The following is a 21948-nucleotide window of genomic DNA, read 5'->3' as shown; positions in this document are numbered from 1 at the left end:
TATAGTAGTTGTTGTATGCTTACTAACGTGAATTGGTAAACGACCTGTTGAAGAACCTTATATTATAACAGGTCAAATCTTAACAATTATCTACTTTACATATTTCTTAGTTAATGTCCATGTCGCAAACGCATGAGATAAATTAATTAAGGAATAAAGTTAATTAGCTTAGGAAAAGCATATGTTTTGAAAACATAAAATTAGAAGTTTAACTCTTCTATTAACTTTTCTCAAAAAATTTCACTAAACAAATGAGATAAATAAAATCTTTAAACCAACAAAGAAAATAAAAAAATTCAAAGATAAAGGTAAAAAACTTTTTCAAGCTAAGTACATTAATTTATCATAACGAAACTGTGGTAATGTTCCACGAACCCAAATAAAACCAAAAGATATAATAGCAAGCTTAATAAAAAATATAAAAGAATAAAAATCACCACCTAAAAAAATTAAAGCCAATAATATTCTTATGAAGACAATTCTAGTATATTCAGCTAAAAAAATTAAAGTAAAACCACCCGCACCATACTCAATATTAAATCCTGAAACTAACTCAGATTCCCCTTCAGCAAAATCAAAAGGAGTACGATTAGTTTCAGCTAAACAAGAAGCAAAACAAGCTAAAGCTAAAGGAAAAGAAATAATAATAAATCAACAATAAAGCTGATAGTTTATAAAATCAAACATATTAAAACTACCAATTAAAATAATTAAAGACAATAACATTAAAGCTAAACTAACTTCATAAGAAATTGTTTGAGCAACAGAACGAAGAGAACCTAATAATGAATAATTTGAATTAGAAGATCAACCAGCAATTATAACAGTATAAACATCTAACCTAGTACAAGAAAAAAAATAAAAATCCATAAGAAAAAGAACACATATAAATTAAATAAGGAAAAATTACTCAAACGGCTAAAGAAATCATTAAATTAAAAACAGGGGAAAAATAATAAAGTAGGTAAATAGATATAATAGGAATTGGCTGCTCCTTACAAATTAACTTAATAGCATCTCTAAATGGCTGAGGAATTCCAACAAAACCTACCTTATTTGGACCCTTTCGAATCTGAATATAACCTAAAACCTTACGCTCTAATAAAGTTAAAAAGGCAACACTAATTTAAACACAAATAACCAATAAAAGAAAATTCAAAATAAATATAATTAAATCATAAAATATCAATACTATTTGTAGAAAAAATCTACATAAATGAATTCTAAATTCAACACATTAATCTGTCAAAATAGTAAATAAATTAATATTAATCAATATAACAAAAAATATTTTAACCATATGGTCCTTTCGTACTAATATGGATTAATAATCTTAGGATAGAAACCGACCTGGCTCACGCCGGTCTGAACTCAGATCAAGTAAGAATTTAAAGGTCGAACAGACCTAATCATTGGGCTCCTGCACCCAAAATTTTTCTTAATCCAACATCGAGGTCGCAGTCTGCTTTGTCGATATGAGCTCTCAAAAACAATTACGCTGTTATCCCTAAGGTAACTTAATCTTATGATCATAAATTATGGATCAAAATAACAAACATAAATAAATGATATAATAATGAAGAGTTTATCTATTCTTCATGTCACCCCAACAAAACATCATCATTAAATATAGAAAGACAAACAAAAAACTATATAAAAGTAAAATGTCAAGCTCTATAGGGTCGTCTCGTCCTAAAGAAGAATTTAAGCCTTTTGACTCAAAAGTTAAATTCAAAAATTTATTAAGAGACAGTTGATTTCTCGTCAAGCCATTCATTCCAGCCACTAATTAAGAGACTAATGATTATGCTACCTTTGCACGGTCAATATACCGGGGCTTTTTAAAAATACGCTCAGTGAGCAGGCCAGACCTCAAAGTATAAACAAGAGGACATGTTTTTGATAAACAGGCGGAAATCAATTTTGCCTAGTTCCTTATAATAAGTTCACAAGGTAAAAATTTCATACACATAAATATACAAATTCTATCATTATTACAAAAATTTTAAAATTAAATTAATAATCTTAATAAAAAACCTAAAATATTTATAAAATCAAAATAAAAAATAATGAACTAAAACGTAATCTTAAAGATAGCTGGTTTAAAGCTTACTATTAAATTTCTATAAATTAAATTATAGATTATTAACTTCAAAGCTTATCCCTTAAAGAATAAATAAGTTAATATTTTTACTTAAAAAATTAAATAAAAACAAATAACTTTAAAAAATTAAATTTTTTCTTAAGAAACTAGATATCTTGGGAAACGATTAACATCTCATTTCTATAAATAATTTAATAATAATTATGATACATTAACTATAAATTATTTATAAATCAACCCAAATCGAGACAAGTAAAATAAATACTTAAAAAAATTTAAAATAATATTTCATAAAACACTTACATTACCAATACACTCAAATTTAAAAAATCAATTCTATAAAATATACTAAGACAAAAATACAATAAAATTATTTATATTAAATAATTAAAGAAACAAAAAATAAAAATAATAAAATAAATAATCAAGATATCCTGATTTGCACAGAAAAATTTTCAGTGTAAATGAAACACTTTACTAATAAGTTATATCTTGAAACTCTTCCTAGATACACTTTCCAGTCAATCTACTATGTTACGACTTATCTCATCTAAATTGAAGCTACTTTAAAATAGAATAGAATAATCAATAATGAGAGCGACAGGCGATGTGTACACATCTCAGAGCCAATATCAGTTAAATTAAATAAATTAATTTACTATCAAATCCACCTTCATTAACAGTATTTCACTATCAAATCCGTTATAAACAAAAATCTATTGTAACCCACCTCCTCTTAACTATAAGCTGCACCTTGACCTGAAATATTTTATAATTATAAATCTTGAGAATTATAACTCTAAAAAGATTCTCTGATAACGGAGATATATAAACAAATAAATTAAGTAGAGTAAATCGTGTATTTTCAATCATGGGGTAGGTTCCTCTGAATGGAATGAGATACCGCCAAATTCTTTGGGTTTAAAGACCTTAACTAATAGTACCCTGGTAAATATGATTAACATTTAAAATAATAGGGTATCTAATCCTAGTTTATTATTTAAATTTCACAAATTCATAAAAAGGGCCACAAATAAATTTTAACATTTCACCTTACAAATTTATATTTCAACCCTAATAGTATAAACAACTGTTTTAACCAATAATATTCACTTGTATCAATCGTATAACCGCGGCTGCTGGCACGAATTATGCCGATACTAAATCAATTGCTAAATCCAAAATCACTTGATAATTAAATCAAATTACTGCAAAAAGAACATTTAGTCTAACAAAACTTACATATAATACAAAGAAAAAGTGAATAAACAAGCAAGAATAAAACTTTTAAAAATAAAAAATAAGAAATTTTTAAATTTATTAAATCAGGAAAAAATAAAAGATTCAAATATTTAAAGAAAAAAAAAGAAAAAACCACAAACATTAACAAAAAAAAGAAACGCTCCCCTGTATGACCACAACAACTTCTCTATTATATATAATTAAAGATTAATATGGAACATGTATAGCAATAAATGTATTATATTCTTTCTTATTTAATCTTTCTTTTCACTAATAAATAAAGAAAGATTAAATATTATAATAAATATATTTTATACAATTATGTAATTTAATATACTATGTTATTAATATGAATTCTTTCTTTTATATTAAGTTAACTTATATATATATATTAGTTAAATAATCTAGTTATAGATAATTTATGTTAATTATATTATTATAATTAATATAATTATTTATATTATTATAATATTTTATATTTAAGATTAATAATTTTATTTATTATATCTAATTATAATAATATTAAATATTAAATTTCATATTATTATATATATTATATTATAATAACCTATTTTAAGCTAAAAACATAAGTAGCTATAATCCTAGGTAAATGAATGTATTATAATAATCAATTAATAATAATAAGATGAACTTATAATCTTTTAATTTTAATTAAATGTAATATATTAATATAAATTATTTATTATATATATATATATATATAAAAAAGGAGCAGGATAAATTAATTCTAATTAAACAAAATAATACATAAAAGAATTTCAAAAAAAAACTTTCGATTTATATATTAAATAAATGAAGTGCCTGATTATAGGGTTACCTTGATAGGGTAAATAAAGTAAATAAAATTACCTTCATTAAAATTACATAAGATAGAATTAAACTACCTCCTTTAGTATCAAAAACTAACGTGCATCATACACCTTAATGTAAAAAGGTAAGCTAAACAAGCTAATGGGTTCATACCCCATTTATAGAGGTATCAATCCTCTCCTTTTTAATGACCAACAACTCTACAAAACTTCTCTTCCTATCAACATTAATGATAGGAACGATGCTGTCCATTTCATCAAATTCCTGATTTGGGGTTTGAATAGGACTTGAGATCAACTTACTTTCATTTATTCCGCTCCTAACAAGAAATAAAAATATAATAATAAACGAATCATCAATTAAATATTTTATTGTCCAAGCAATAGCATCGACAATATTATTATTTTCAATTTTGCTGATTCAAATAAAATATCCCATGGGATGGGAAACAGAATTTATCCCATCAATAATAATTAGATCTAGACTATTATTAAAGATTGGAGCTGCACCTTTCCATTTCTGATTTCCAGAAGTTATAGGAGCATCAAGATGAAATAATTGTTTAACATTAATAACATGACAAAAAAATCGCCCCAATAATGGTCTTATCCTATTGTATTCAATTAAGAACTTTTATTTGAACAATTATTTTCTTAAGAATTATTATTGGGGCAATAGGAGGTTTAAATCAAACATCCTTACGACAACTTTTAGCATATTCATCAGTCAGACATCTAGGTTGAATAATTAGATCATTAACAGTCAGAGAAAACATCTGAGAACTATACTTCATTATTTACTCACTATTAAGATTAATTATAGTTTTATTATTTAAGCAAATAAATTTATTTTTCATAAATCAAATTTATTCAGCCAGAAATATAAAAACCGAAATTAAATTCATAATATTCTTATCTTTATTATCTTTAGGTGGACTACCACCATTCCTTGGATTCTTACCAAAATGAATTGTAATACAATCGTTAATAGAAAACAATATAACAACTATTATAACTATTATAGTTGTATTAACTACAATTACACTCTACTACTATATACATATTAGATCTATAAAGATAAAGTCCCAAAAATCAAGAATCATTCTTCCTATAACAGTAATAATTTCAACAATAGGATTGATTTCAACATCAACCTTAATTTCATTATACTAAGGACTTAAGTTAATCAAACTAATAACCTTCAAAGTTATAATTAAAGGAATAATCTTTTAGGCCTTAGTAAAACTTTACAACTCTACAATTGCAGTCTAGAATCATAATTGAATATAAGACCTAAATATGATAAGAGAGAAAACATCTCATAAGTAGATTTACAGTCTACCACCTAAAATTCAGCCATCTTACCGCAAAAATGATTATTCTCAACAAACCATAAGGACATTGGTACTTTATATTTTCTATTTGGAGCATGAGCAGGAATAGTAGGAACATCAATAAGAATACTTATTCGTGCTGAACTTGGTCAACCCGGATCTCTAATTGGGGATGACCAGATTTATCATGTTATTATTACAGCTCACGCATTCGTAATAATTTTCCCTATAGTAATACCTATTATAATTGGTGGATTTGGTAATTGACTTGTTCCACTAATAATTGGTGCACCAGATATAGCATTTCCACGAATAAATAATATAAGTTTTTGATTACTACCACCTTCACTAACCCTTCTTCTTACATCTTCTATAGTAGATAATGGTGCTGGTACAGGATGAACAGTTTACCCTCCTCTAGCAGGAGCTATTGCACACGGGGGTGCATCTGTAGATCTAGCTATTTTTTCACTACACTTAGCAGGTGTATCATCTATTCTTGGTGCAGTAAATTTCATTACAACAGCAATTAATATACGATCAGAAAGTATAACTTTAGATCAAACACCTTTATTTGTATGATCAGTAGCTATTACAGCATTACTTCTCCTTCTTTCACTTCCAGTTTTAGCAGGAGCTATTACTATATTATTAACAGATCGAAATTTAAATACATCATTCTTTGACCCTGCAGGAGGGGGTGACCCAATTCTATATCAACATCTATTTTGATTCTTTGGACACCCAGAAGTTTATATTTTAATTCTACCGGGGTTCGGAATTATTTCACATATTGTATGTCAAGAAAGAGGAAAAATTGAATCATTTGGAACATTAGGTATAATTTATGCTATACTATCAATTGGACTAATAGGATTTATTGTATGAGCACATCATATATTTACAGTAGTAATGGATGTTGACACACGAGCATATTTTACATCAGCAACAATAATTATTGCTGTACCTACAGGAATTAAGGTATTTAGATGATTAGCTACATTATATGGAACTAAATTCAAGTTCAATCCACCATTATTATGAGCTCTAGGATTTATTTTCCTATTTACAATTGGTGGATTAACAGGATTAGTATTAGCAAATTCATCACTTGATATTGTATTACATGATACATATTATGTAGTAGCCCACTTTCATTATGTATTATCTATAGGAGCAGTATTTGCAATTATAGGAGGTGTCATTCAATGATATCCACTATTTACAGGATTAACTATAAATAATACATGATTAAAAATCCAATTTACAATTATATTCATTGGAGTAAACTTAACATACTTTCCTCAACACTTCCTACGATTAGCAGGAATACCTCGACGATACTCAGACTACCCAGACGCATATACATCATGAAACGTAGTATCAAGAATTGGGTCTACAATTTCTATTGTAGGAATCATTATATTCATTGTAATTATATGAGAAAGAATGGTTACAAACCGAGCAATTATATTTAGAGCTAACATAAGAAGATCAACAGAATGACTACAAAATAACCCTCCTGCAGAACATAGTTACTCAGAATTACCATTAATCTCTAGATTCTAATATGGCAGATTAGTGCAGTAGATTTAAGCTCTACAAATAAAGGTTTGACCTTTTATTAGAAAATATTTATTAATGGCAACATGATCAAATTTATCTCTTCAAGATGGAGCTTCACCATTAATGGAACAATTACCATTCTTTCATGATCATACTATGGTCGTATTATTATTAATTACAGTAATTGTAGGTTATGCCTTAAGTTATATATTATTTATTGCCTATACTAACCGTAATATACTTCATGGACATTTAATTGAAACAATCTGAACAGCTTTACCAGCAATTACATTAATTTTTATTGCCCTTCCATCATTACGACTATTATATTTACTTGATGATTCAGTAGATGCAATAATCACAATTAAAACCATTGGACGACAATGATATTGAAGATATGAATATTCAGACTTCATAGACGTAGAATTTGACACTTATATAACACCAGAACAAGACCTAGAAAATGATGGATTTCGACTGCTAGATGTAGATAACCGAACAATCCTACCAATAAATACAGAAGTACGAGTATTAACAAGAGCATCAGATGTTCTACACTCGTGAGCAGTTCCTGCATTAGGGGTTAAAATTGATGCAACGCCAGGTCGGTTAAATCAAGGAACATTCACAATAAATCGACCTGGATTATTCTTTGGACAATGCTCAGAAATCTGTGGAGCAAACCACAGATTTATACCAATTGTAATTGAAAGAACTTCAGTAAATTTATTTATTAAGTGATTATCTAAGATAATTTAAGGAGTTAGTTAAAATAAATAACATTAGAGTGTCAATCTAAAGTAACTAAAAAAATTAGTACACCTTGAAATTCATCAGATGACTGAAAGTAAGTAATGGTCTCTTAAACCAAATAATAGTAAATTAACGACTACTTCTGATGGGGAAATTATATCCAAATCCCTCAAATATCCCCTCTTATATGATTCTCACTATTCATTATATTTTCAGCTACATTAATCTTGTTTAATCAAATAAACTTCTTCTCATTTAAACCTAACCTTATTAAAAGAGCAGAAAAAGGAACAATTGAAATAAAAAACTTAAATTGAAAATGATAACAAATCTATTCTAAACATTTGACCCATCAACTAACATCTTTAATTTATCATTAAATTGAACTAGAACATTTCTAGGACTATTATTAATCCCATCACTATTTTGACTTACACCATCACGAATTAACATTATCTGAAATAAACTAAATTTAACCTTACATAATGAATTTAAAACACTACTTGGACCAAAATCATTTAATGGAACAACATTCATTTTCATCTCAATTCTTATTATAATATTATTTAACAATTTCATAGGTTTATTCCCTTATATTTTTACTAGAACAAGACATTTAGCATTAACATTTGCAATTGCCCTACCTATATGACTAAGATTTATATTATTTGGATGAATTAACCATACTAATCATATATTTACACACCTTGTACCACAAGGTACACCGCCCACATTAATATCATTTATAGTACTAATTGAAACAATTAGTAATGTTATTCGACCAGGTACATTAGCAGTACGGTTAGCAGCAAATATAATTGCAGGACACTTATTATTAACCTTATTAGGAAACACAGGACCATCTATAGCAATAAACTTAATCTCATTACTAATTATTGGACAAATACTTCTATTAATTCTAGAATCAGCAGTAGCAATAATTCAAGCCTATGTTTTCTCAATTCTACGAACTCTATATTCTAGAGAAGTATATTAAACCTATGTTAACAACTCACTCAAACCACCCATTCCACTTAGTAGACTATAGACCTTGACCATTAACAGGAGCAATTGGAGCAATAGTCCTAGTATCAGGACTAGCAAAATGATTCCACCTATTTAATATTAACTTATTTATAATTGGATTTGGAATTACCCTACTAACCATAATTCAATGATGACGAGATGTAGTACGAGAAGGAACATATCAAGGATTACATACAGGATTTGTATCAATTGGATTACGATGAGGAATAATTTTATTTTTGCATCAGAGGTATTATTTTTCGTTTCTTTTTTTTGAGCATTCTTTAGAAGAAGATTAGCACCAACAATTGAACTAGGAATACTATGACCTCCAATAGGAGTTCAACCCTTTAACCCTATACAAATTCCATTACTTAATACAGCTATTCTTTTAGCATCAGGAGTAACAGTAACATGAGCACATCATAGTTTAATGGAATCTAATCATACTCAAGCACTACAAGGATTATTCTTCACAGTGTTATTAGGACTATACTTTACAATACTCCAAGCATATGAATATTGAGAAGCACCTTTTACCATTGCAGATGCAGTTTATGGGTCAACATTCTTTGTTGCAACAGGATTCCATGGTTTACACGTAATTATTGGAACAATATTTTTATCAACATGTCTACTTCGACACTCAATAAATCAATTCTCACCAAGACACCACTTTGGATTTGAAGCAGCAGCATGATACTGACACTTCGTAGACTTAGTATGATTATTCTTATATATCTCTATTTATTGATGAGGTAGATAATTGTTTTTCTAGTATAAATAGTACATTTGACTTCCAATCAGAAAGCTTGATATAAATCAAGAAAAACAATTCTAATTCTATCCACAAGAGTTTTCATTAGATTTATTATTCCAATAATTGTTATAATCCTGGCAACAACACTATCAAAAAAATTAATTAATGATCGAGAAAAAAGATCACCATTTGAATATGGGTTTGATCCAAAAAGATCAGCACGAATACCATTCTCACTACGATTCTTCCTAATCGCAGTAATCTTTTTAATTTTTGATGTAGAAATTGCACTAATTCTACCAATTGTAATTATTTTTAAAACATCAGATATTATAATCTGAACAGTATCAACAATATTTTTTATTCTAGTTCTACTAGGTGGACTATACCATGAATGAATTCAAGGAGCATTACAATGAGCAGAATAAAGGGTTGTAGTTAAACATAACATTTGGGTTGCATTCAAAAAGTATTGATAATATCAATCAACCTTAAATAGAATAAGAAGCGAAATATTGCAGTCAGTTTCGACCTGTAAGATTGGTATATACTACCCTTATTCTTATTAGTTGAAGCCAAAAAGAGGCGTATTACTGTTAATAATACAATTGAACTATAATAGTTCCAATTAAGGAAATGTAAAGCCAATATGAAAGCTGCTAACTTTTTATATTAGCGGTTAAACTCCATTAACATTTCTAAAATTTATATAGTTTAAATAAAACATTACATTTTCACTTTAAAAATAATATATCTATATTTATAAATACCTAAAAGTAAAAATACTTCCTTAACATCTTCAGTGTCACGCTCTAATTATAAGCTATTTAAGTAAACGAAAAATAATATTACCAAAATAAATATTCAAAAAATAAAAGTTAAAAGATAAATCTTGAAATTAGAATCATATCAACCTTGAATATAACCAATTAAATAAATAAATAATCTATATAAACCTTGACCACCAAGTAATTCACCCCAACCAAAATCAAATGACTTAGATGAATAATAACCTATTTTTAAAGGAATATATCTAATAAACTTAGTTGAAAGAATAGGTATAAATCATATAGAACCAGCAAATCTGACAAAAGAAAGTATACTTAAAGAAAACAAATTATGAGAAAAATCAAAATTAGAAATAAGATAACCTAAATAAGCACCTAAAATAACAACTGTAATAGTTAAAAACTTTAAATAATAAGGTAAAGCAATCACATGAGGAATAGGAAAAATTAATCAAGATAAAAGACTACCACCAAAAACAGCAACAAACAATAGACCAATTATTCCAAATGAAATATAATAACCCTTATCATCAAAAGAAAATCTAGAATAAAAATTATTATCACCAGATATTGAATAATAAAACAAACGAAAAGAATAAGAAGCAGTTAAACCAGTAGAAAAAAAATAAAGAAAAAAAATTAAACAATTAATTCATCTTAAACAAACCATCTCAAGAATTAAATCCTTTGAATAAAATCCCGCTAAAAAAGGTATTCCACACAAAGATAAACTAGAGACATTAAAACAAACTGAAGTTAAAGGTATGAAATTAACAATTGATCCTATAAAACGAATATCCTGAGAATCCTTCAAATTATGAATTATTGAACCTGCACATATAAATAATAATGCCTTAAATAAAGCATGAGCCAATAAATGAAAAAATGCAAGCTTTGGATAACCCATAGCCAAAATTCTTATTATTAAACCAAGTTGTCTTAAAGTAGAAAGAGCAATAATCTTCTTCAAATCAAATTCAAAATTAGCGCCCAATCCAGCCATAAATATAGTTATACAACCAATTAAAAGTAAAAATCAACCACAATTGTAAGTATCTAATATTGGTCTAAAACGAATTAATAAATAAACACCAGCAGTAACAAGAGTAGAAGAATGAACTAAAGCAGAAACAGTAGTAGGAGCTGCTATAGCAGCAGGAAGTCATGAAGAGAAAGGAATCTGAGCTCTCTTAGTTATAGCTGCTAAAACAATTAATATAGTAATGAGCTTTATTTCAAAAGAATTAGAAATAAAATCATAATAATAAATATAATTGCAACCACCAAAATTTAACATTCATGCAATAGAAATTAAAATAGCAACATCACCAATACGATTAGAAAGTGCAGTTAATATACCAGCACTATAAGATTTTACATTTTGATAGTAAATAACTAAACAATAAGAAACTAAACCTAAACCATCTCAACCTAATAAAATTCTAATTAAATTAGGACTAATAATTAAAAAACCTATAGAAATAATAAATATTAAAACAATAATAATAAAACGATTTATATTCTTTTCACCAGATATATAATCCTCTCTATAATAAATAACCAAAGAAGAAATATATATAACAAAAGATATAAAAATAAGAGATATTCAATCCAAAATTAAAGTTATAACAACTATAGAACCATTTAAATTGAAAAGCTCTCACTCAACAAAAACTCTATAATCAATTATTAAATAATAAATACCTAAAATAAAAATTATAGTTCTCGAAAAAAACAAAGAAAAAAACTCAAAGAACAAATAGAAAATAAATTCACGGCCTAAGATGAAAAACTTCATATCATTGATTCCACAAAACAATATTTTTAATTAAAAAACTTAAGCAAACTAAACAAAGAAATATTCACCCTTTAAACAGAGAATATTTAAAGGCAATCAATGTAAAAGTAAAAGATGATATTCACGAAAATAACCAAGAGAACAAGTGTAAACACCAGAATAATAATTTCCATGCTGAGAATAAGAATATATATACAAAGTATAAACAGCACTAAAAAAAGATAAAAAAAATCAAAGCAAAGAATCTAAAAGAAGATCAAGATATAATTCTATTTAATAATCTAATTTCACCTAACAAATTTAAAGAAGGAGGAGCAGCCATATTCGATGATCTTAAAAGAAATCATCATAAAGCCATTCTTGGCATCAAATTAATTATACCCTTGTTAATTAATAATCTTCGTCTACCTAAACGTTCATAAATAATATTAGATAAACAAAATAAACCAGAAGAACATAAACCAAGACCAACCATTAGAGAAAGAGAACAGAAGAATATGCAATTAAAGACTTTAAATCAACCTGACGAAAACAAATAAATCTTACAATAACACCCCCAGATAAACCCAAAGATAATCAAAAATAATTAAACTTTAAACCCAAATAAGAAATAACCTTTATAACACGAAAAATACCATAACCACCTAACTTTAATAAAACACCAGCAAGAATCATTCTACCTGAAATAGGGGCCTCTACATGAGCCTTAGGAAGTCATAAATGAACCAAAAACATAGGTATCTTAACTAAAAAAACCAAAATTATAAATACATAAAACATAAAATAATAAGAACCAAAATCAACTAATAAAGGAAAATATAAAGTATTAGAAAAATCATAAACCTTAAATAAAACTAATCATAAAGGTAATCTAGCAACCAAAGTTTAAAAAATTAAATAAACACCAGCCTGCAAACGCTCAGGTTGATAACCCCAACCCAAAATTAAAAGTAAAGTAGGAACTAATCTAGCCTCAAAAAAAAATATAAAAAGAAAGAAGACTTAATCTAGCAAATGAACAGTAAAGCATAATTATTAAAATCAAAAAAATTAGTATGATATGAACTTAAATAAACTGAACCTCTAGCAGTGATTATTAAAGAACAAATCCAAAAACTAAGCAAAATTAAACTAAAAAAAATAGTCAATACAAAATAATATCTTATTATATTCAAATCAGCATATGAATAAACACAAATTATAAACACAAAACTCGACAGAAACATTAAAGAATGAACCAACCATCAACAATTATTTAATAAACAAAGAGGGATCAAAAAAATAGTTATAAATAAATACTTTAACATTAAGATAAACCAAAAGAATTAAAAAAATCATTACCATGAGAACGAATTATTGAAACTAAAATAGAAAGACCTAAAGCACCCTCACAAACAGAAAAAACTAAAAAAATAACAGGAAAAAAATAATCATAATCAAACTCAATAAGAAAAACAATAACTAATATAAATAAAGAAAGAACAATATATTCTAATCTCAAAAGAACCATAAATAAATGTTTACGTTTAGAAGAAAAAACATAAACACCAGCAAAATAAATCAATAAAGAAGCAAAAATAGAGAATATAAACATTAGTTTTAATAGTTTAAAAAAAACGCCGGTCTTGTAAACCGGAAATAAGTCCAGCCCCCACTTTTAAAACTTCAGAGGTGGAAAAGCTTCCTTCATCGGTCCCTAAAACCGATATTTTAAATAAATTAACCCCTGAAATGATCAAAATAATAATTATATCATTATCAAATGTAATAAATATTAATTTTATTAAATTAAGACACCCAATATCAATAATGCTTTTTATTATCCTTCAAACCTTCCTAATTGGATTAATAACAGGAACAATAATGGAAAGATATTGATTATCATATATTTTATTTTTAACATTTCTTGGTGGTATACTAGTATTATTTATTTACATTACAAGAATTGCATCAAACGAAATATTTCAGCCTAAATCAATTACTATAACTATTACATTAATAATGTGAGTATTTATCATATCAATATTAATTATTCTAGATATATCTATATTTATAGACTTTTTCAAAAACACCGAAACTATAATATTGATAATTCAATCAATTATCAAGAAATAACAATATCTTTAGAAAAATTATATAACAGACCAACATTCATTATTACAATAATAATAATAATTTATTTATTTTTAGCACTACTAGCAGTTGTTAAAATCACTGGACTATTTTTAGCTATACATTATACATCAAATATTGAAATAGCATTCAGTAGTGTAGTACACATCTGCCGAGACGTAAATAACGGTTTAATTATCCGAACCTTACATGCAAATGGAGCATCTATATTTTTTATTTGTATTTACTTACATGTAGGAAGGGGAATTTACTACGGATCTTATATATATATACATACCTGTATAATTGGTACAGTGATTTTATTTTTAGTTATAGCAACTGAATTTATGGGATATGTCTTACCCTGAGGCCAAATATCATTTTGAGGTGCAACAGTAATTACTAATTTATTATCAGCAATCCCATACTTAGGAACAGATTTAGTCCAATGAGTATGAGGAGGATTCGCTGTTGATAATCCAACATTAAATCGATTCTTCACATTCCATTTTGTATTACCATTTATTATTGCTGTTATAGCAGCAATTCATTTATTTTTTCTTCACCAAACAGGATCTAATAATCCTCTTGGACTAAATGGAGATATTGAAAAAATTCCATTCCATCCATACTTTACCTTTAAGGATTCTATTACATTTGTAATAATAACATCATTATTAATTATACTATGTTTAATCAATCCTTACCTATTAGGAGATCCAGATAACTTTGTACCTGCCAACCCATTAGTAACACCAGTTCACATTCAACCAAAGTGATATTTCCTATTTGCATATGCAATTCTACGATCTATCCCTAATAAATTAGGAGGTGTTATTGCATTATTTTTATCAATTAGAATCTTAATAATTTTACCATTTTATAATAAAACACCATTCCGAGGCATTCAATTTTACCCTATTAATCAAATTTTATTCTGAATTATAGTAGTTGTTGTATGCTTACTAACGTGAATTGGTAAACGACCTGTTGAGGAACCTTATATTATAACAGGTCAAATCTTAACAACTATCTACTTTACATATTTCTTAATTAATGTCCATGTCGCAAACACATGAGATAAATTAATTAAGGAATAAAGTTAATTAGCTTAGGAAAAGCATATGTTTTGAAAACATAAAATTAGAAGTTTAACTCTTCTATTAACTTTTCTCAAAAAATTTCACTTAACAAATGATATAAATAAAATCTTTGTACCAACAAAGAAAATAAAAAAATTCAAAGATAAAGGTAAAAAACTTTTTCAAGATAAGTACATTAATTTATCATAACGAAACTGTGGTAATGTTCCACGAACCCAAATAAAACCAAAAGATATAATAGCAAGCTTAATAAAAAATATAAAAGAATAAAAATCACCACCTAAAAAAATTAAAGCCAATAATATTCTTATGAAGACAATTCTAGTATATTCAGCTAAAAAAATTAAAGTAAAACCACCCGCACCATACTCAATATTAAATCCTGAAACTAACTCAGATTGCCCTTCAGCAAAATCAAAAGGAGTACGATTAGTTTCAGGTAAACAAGAAGCAAAACAAGCTAAAGCTAAAGGAAAAGAAATAATAATAAATCAACAATAAAGCTGATAGTTTATAAAATCAAACATATTAAAACTACCAATTAAAATAATTAAAGACAATAAAATTAAAGCTAAACTAACTCCATAAGAAATTGTTTGAGCAACAGAACGAAGATTACCTAATAATGAATAATTTGAATTAGAAGATCAACCAGCAATTATAACAGTATAAACACCTAACCTAGTACAACATAAAAAAAATAAAAATCCATAAGAAAAAGAACACATATAAGTTAAATAAGGAAAAATTACTCAAACGGCTAAAGAAATCATTAAATTAAAAACAGGGGAAAAATAATAAAGTAGGTAATTAGATATAATAGGAATTGGCTGCTCCTTACAAATTAACTTAATAGCATCCCTAAATGGCTGAGGAATTCCAACAAAACCTACCTTATTTGGACCCTTTCGAATCTGAATATAACCTAAAACCTTACGCTCTAATAAAGTTAAAAAGGCAACACTAATTAAAACACAAATAACCAATAAAAGAAAATTCAAAATAAATATAAATAAATCATAAAGTATCAATACTATTTGTAGAAAAAAATCTACATAAACGAATTCTAAATTCAACACATTAATCTGTCAAAATAGTAAATAAATTAATATTAATCAATATAACAAAAAATATTTTAATCATATGGTCCTTTCGTACTAATATGGATAAATAATCTTAGGATAGAAACCGACCTGGCTCACGCCGGTCTGAACTCAGATCAAGTAAGAATTTAAAGGTCGAACAGACCTAATCATTGGGCTCCTGCACCCAAAATTTTTCTTAATCCAACATCGAGGTCGCAATCTGTTTTGTCGATATGAGCTCTCAAAAACAATTACGCTGTTATTCCTAAGGTAACTTAATCTTATGATCATAAATTATGGATCAAAATAACAAACATAAATAAATGATATAATAATGAAGAGTTTATCTATTCTTCATGTCACCCCAACAAAAATCATCATTAAATATAGAAAGAAAAACAAAAAACTATATAAAAGTAAAATGGTCAAGCTCTATAGGGTCTTCTCGTCCTAAAGAAGAATTTAAGCCTTTTGACTCAAAAGTTAAATTCAAAAATTTATTAAGAGACAGTTGATTTCCCGTCAAGCCATTCATTCCAGCCACTAATTAAGAGACTAATGATTATGCTACCTTTGCACGGTCAAAATACCGCGGCTCTCTAAAAATACGCTCAGTGAGCAGGCCAGACCTCAAAGTATAAACAAGAGGACATGTTTTTGATAAACAGGCGGAAATCAATTTTGCCTAGTTCCTTATAATAAGTTCACAAGGTAAAAATTTCATACAAATAAATATACTAATTCTATCATTATTACAAAAATTTTAAAATTAAATTAATAATCTTAATAAAAATATAAAATATTTATAAAATCAAGATAAAATATAATGAACTAAAACGTAATCTTAAAGATAGCTGGTTTAAAGCTTACTATTATATTTCTATAAAATAAATTATAGGTTATTAACTTCAAAGCTTATCCCTTAAAGAATAAATAAGATAATATTTTTACTTAAAAAATTAAATAAAAACAAATAACTTTAAAAAATTAAATTTTTTCTTAAGAAACTAGATATCTTGGGAAACGATTAATGTCTCATTTCTATAAATAATTTAATAATAATTATGATACATTAACTATAAATTATTTATAAATCAACCCAAATCGAGACAAGTAAAATAAATACTAAAATTTTGATAAACCCTGATACAAAAGGTACAATAAATAAAATCTACTTAAATAAATTTAAAATAATATTTCATAAAACACTTACATTACCAATACACTATAATTTAAAAAATCAATTCTATAAAATATACTAAGACAAATATACTATAAAATTATTTATATTAAATAATTAAATAAACAAAAATAAATATAATAAAATAAATAATCAAGATATCCTGATTTGCACAGAAAAATTTTCAGTGTAAATGAAACACTTTACTAATAAGTTATATCTTGAAACTCTTCCTAGATACACTTTCCAGTACATCTACTATGTTACGACTTATCTCATCTAAATTGAAGCTACTTTAAAATAGAATAGAATAATCAATAATGATAGCGACGGGCGATGTGTACACATCTCAGAGCCAATATCAGTTAAATTAAATAAATTAAATTACTATCAAATCCACCTTCATTAACAGTATTTCACTATCAAATCCGTTATAAACAAAAATCTATTGTAACCCACCTCCTCTTAACTATAAGCTGCACCTTGACCTGAAATATGTTATAATTATAAATCTTGAGAATTATAACTCTAAAAAGATTCTCTGATAACGGAGATATACAAACAAATAAATTAAGTAGAGTAAATCGTGTATTATCAATCATGGGGTAGGTTCCTCTGAATGGAATGAGATACCGCCAAATTCTTTGGGTTTAAAGACCTTAACTAATAGTACCCTGGTAAATATGATTAACATTTAAAATAATAGGGTATCTAATCCTAGTTTATTATTTAAATTTCACAAATTCATAAAAAGGGCCACAAATAAATTTTAACATTTCACCTTACAAATTTATATTTCAACCCTAATAGTATAAACAACTGTTTTAACCAATAATATTCACTTGTATCAATCGTATAACCGCGGCTGCTGGCACGAATTATGCCGATACTAAATCAATTGCTAAATCCAAAATCACTTGTTAATTAAATCAAATTACTGCAAAAAGAACATTTAGTCTAACAAAACTTACATATAATACAAAGAAAAAGTGAATAAACAAGCAAGAATAAAACTTTTAAAAATAAAAAATAAGAAATTTTTAAATTTATTAAATCAGGAAAAAATAAAAGATTCAAATATTTAAAGACAAAAAAAGAAAAAACCACAAACATTAACAAAAAAAAGAAACGCTCTCCTGTATGACCACAACAACTTCTCTATTATATATAATTAAAGATTAATATGGAACATGTATAGCAATAAATGTATTATATTCTTTCTTATTTAATCTTTCTCTTCACTAATAAATAAAGAAAGATTAAATATTATAATAAATATATTTTATACAATTATGTAATTTAATATACTATGTTATTAATATGAATTCTTTCTTTTATATTAAGTTAACTTATATATATATATATATTAGTTAAATAATCTAGTTATAGATAATTTATGTTAATTATATTATTATAATTAATATAATTATTTATATTATTATAATATTTTATATTTAAGATTAATAATTTTATTTATTATATCCAATTATAATAATATTAAATATTAAATTTCATATTATTATATATATTATATTATAATAACCTATTTTAAGCTAAAAACATAAGTCGCTATAATCCTAGGTAAATGAATGTATTATAATAATCAATTAATAATAATAAGATGAACTTATAATCTTTTAATTTTAATTAAATGTAATATATTAATATAAATTATTTATTATATATATATATATATATAAAAAAGGAGCAGGATAAATTAATTCTAATTAAACAAAATAATACATAAAAGAATTTCAAAAAAAAACTTTCGATTTATATATTAAATAAATGAAGTGCCTGATTATAGGGTTACCTTGATAGGGTAAATAAAGTAAATAAAATTACCTTCATTAAAATTACATAAGATAGAATTAAACTACCTCCTTTAGTATCAAAAACTAACGTGCATCATACACCTTAATGTAAAAAGGTAAGCTAAACAAGCTAATGGGTTCATACCCCATTTATAGAGGTATCAATCCTCTCCTTTTTAATGACCAACAACTCTACAAAACTTCTCTTCCTATCAACATTAATGATAGGAACGATGCTGTCCATTTCATCAAATTCCTGATTTGGGGTTTGAATAGGACTTGAGATCAACTTACTTTCATTTATTCCGCTCCTAACAAGAAATAAAAATATAATAATAAACGAATCATCAATTAAATATTTTATTGTCCAAGCAATAGCATCGACAATATTATTATTTTCAATTTTGCTGATTCAAATAAAATATCCCATGGGATGGGAAACAGAATTTATCCCATCAATAATAATTAGATCTAGACTATTATTAAAGATTGGAGCTGCACCTTTCCATTTCTGATTTCCAGAAGTTATAGGAGCATCAAGATGAAATAATTGTTTAACATTAATAACATGACAAAAAAATCGCCCCAATAATGGTCTTATCCTATTGTATTCAATTAAGAACTTTTATTTGAACAATTATTTTCTTAAGAATTATTATTGGGGCAATAGGAGGTTTAAATCAAACATCCTTACGACAACTTTTAGCATATTCATCAGTCAGACATCTAGGTTGAATAATTAGATCATTAACAGTCAGAGAAAACATCTGAGAACTATACTTCATTATTTACTCACTATTAAGATTAATTATAGTTTTATTATTTAAGCAAATAAATTTATTTTTCATAAATCAAATTTATTCAGCCAGAAATATAAAAACCGAAATTAAATTCATAATATTCTTATCTTTATTATCTTTAGGTGGACTACCACCATTCCTTGGATTCTTACCAAAATGAATTGTAATACAATCGTTAATAGAAAACAATATAACAACTATTATAACTATTATAGTTGTATTAACTACAATTACACTCTACTACTATATACGTATTAGATTCTCAGCTCCAATTATATCATACACAGAAAATTCGTGATCTATAAAGATAAAGTCCCAAAAATCAAGAATCATTCTTCCTATAACAGTAATAATTTCAACAATAGGATTGATTTCAACATCAACCTTAATTTCATTATACTAAGGACTTAAGTTAATCAAACTAATAACCTTCAAAGTTATAATTAAAGGAATAATCTTTTAGGCCTTAGTAAAATTTTACAACTCTACAATTGCAGTCTAGAATCATAATTGAATATAAGACCTAAATATGATAAGAGAGAAAACATCTCATAAGTAGATTTACAGTCTACCACCTAAAATTCAGCCATCTTACCGCAAAAATGATTATTCTCAACAAACCATAAGGACATTGGTACTTTATATTTTCTATTTGGAGCATGAGCAGGAATAGTAGGAACATCAATAAGAATACTTATTCGTGCTGAACTTGGTCAACCCGGATCTCTAATTGGGGATGACCAGATTTATCATGTTATTATTACAGCTCACGCATTCGTAATAATTTTCTTTATAGTAATACCTATTATAATTGGTGGATTTGGTAATTGACTTGTTCCACTAATAATTGGTGCACCAGATATAGCATTTCCACGAATAAATAATATAAGTTTTTGATTACTACCACCTTCACTAACCCTTCTTCTTACATCTTCTATAGTAGATAATGGTGCTGGTACAGGATGAACAGTTTACCCTCCTCTAGCAGGAGCTATTGCACACGGGGGTGCATCTGTAGATCTAGCTATTTTTTCACTACACTTAGCAGGTGTATCATCTATTCTTGGTGCAGTAAATTTCATTACAACAGCAATTAATATACGATCAGAAAGTATAACTTTAGATCAAACACCTTTATTTGTATGATCAGTAGCTATTACAGCATTACTTCTCCTTCTTTCACTTCCAGTTTTAGCAGGAGCTATTACTATATTATTAACAGATCGAAATTTAAATACATCATTCTTTGACCCTGCAGGAGGGGGTGACCCAATTCTATATCAACATCTATTTTGATTCTTTGGACACCCAGAAGTTTATATTTTAATTCTACCGGGGTTCGGAATTATTTCACATATTGTATGTCAAGAAAGAGGAAAAATTGAATCATTTGGAACATTAGGTATAATTTATGCTATACTATCAATTGGACTAATAGGATTTATTGTATGAGCACATCATATATTTACAGTAGTAATGGATGTTGACACACGAGCATATTTTACATCAGCAACAATAATTATTGCTGTACCTACAGGAATTAAGGTATTTAGATGATTAGCTACATTATATGGAACTAAATTCAAGTTCAATCCACCATTATTATGAGCTCTAGGATTTATTTTCCTATTTACAATTGGTGGATTAACAGGA

The 21948-nt window shown here is 26.5% G+C and overlaps 1 protein-coding gene, 1 long non-coding RNA gene and 1 pseudogene across 2 annotated transcripts in view; 1 reads left to right on the top strand and 2 right to left on the bottom strand.

Moving 5' to 3' along the window:
- Nucleotides 1-243: 243 nt before the first annotated feature.
- Nucleotides 244-1189, bottom strand: LOC126293749 (NADH-ubiquinone oxidoreductase chain 1-like; annotated as a pseudogene).
- Nucleotides 1190-1254: 65 nt separating this feature from the next.
- On the bottom strand, nucleotides 1255-17759 carry LOC126293751 (uncharacterized). The gene is made up of 2 exons (XR_007552355.1): nucleotides 17073-17759; nucleotides 1255-1813 (listed from the first exon to the last, which is right to left on the bottom strand). It is a non-coding gene; the product is annotated as an uncharacterized LOC126293751 (long non-coding RNA).
- The window catches only part of LOC126293748 (NADH-ubiquinone oxidoreductase chain 1-like), a 37572-nt gene continuing 31241 nt past the window's right edge, over nucleotides 15618-21948 (top strand). The window contains exon 1 of the mRNA XM_049987105.1: nucleotides 15618-15855. Coding sequence (XP_049843062.1) covers nucleotides 15726-15855 — 130 coding nt within the window. The 5' untranslated portion in view covers nucleotides 15618-15725. The remainder of the gene's footprint in view (nucleotides 15856-21948) is intronic.

This window comes from Schistocerca gregaria, chromosome 10 (assembly GCF_023897955.1).
Source record: "Schistocerca gregaria isolate iqSchGreg1 chromosome 10, iqSchGreg1.2, whole genome shotgun sequence".
Taxonomy (NCBI): Eukaryota; Metazoa; Arthropoda; class Insecta; order Orthoptera; family Acrididae; genus Schistocerca; species Schistocerca gregaria.
The sequence above is the reverse complement of the archived record's forward strand: the minus strand, read 5'-3'. Positions and strand labels throughout refer to the sequence as shown.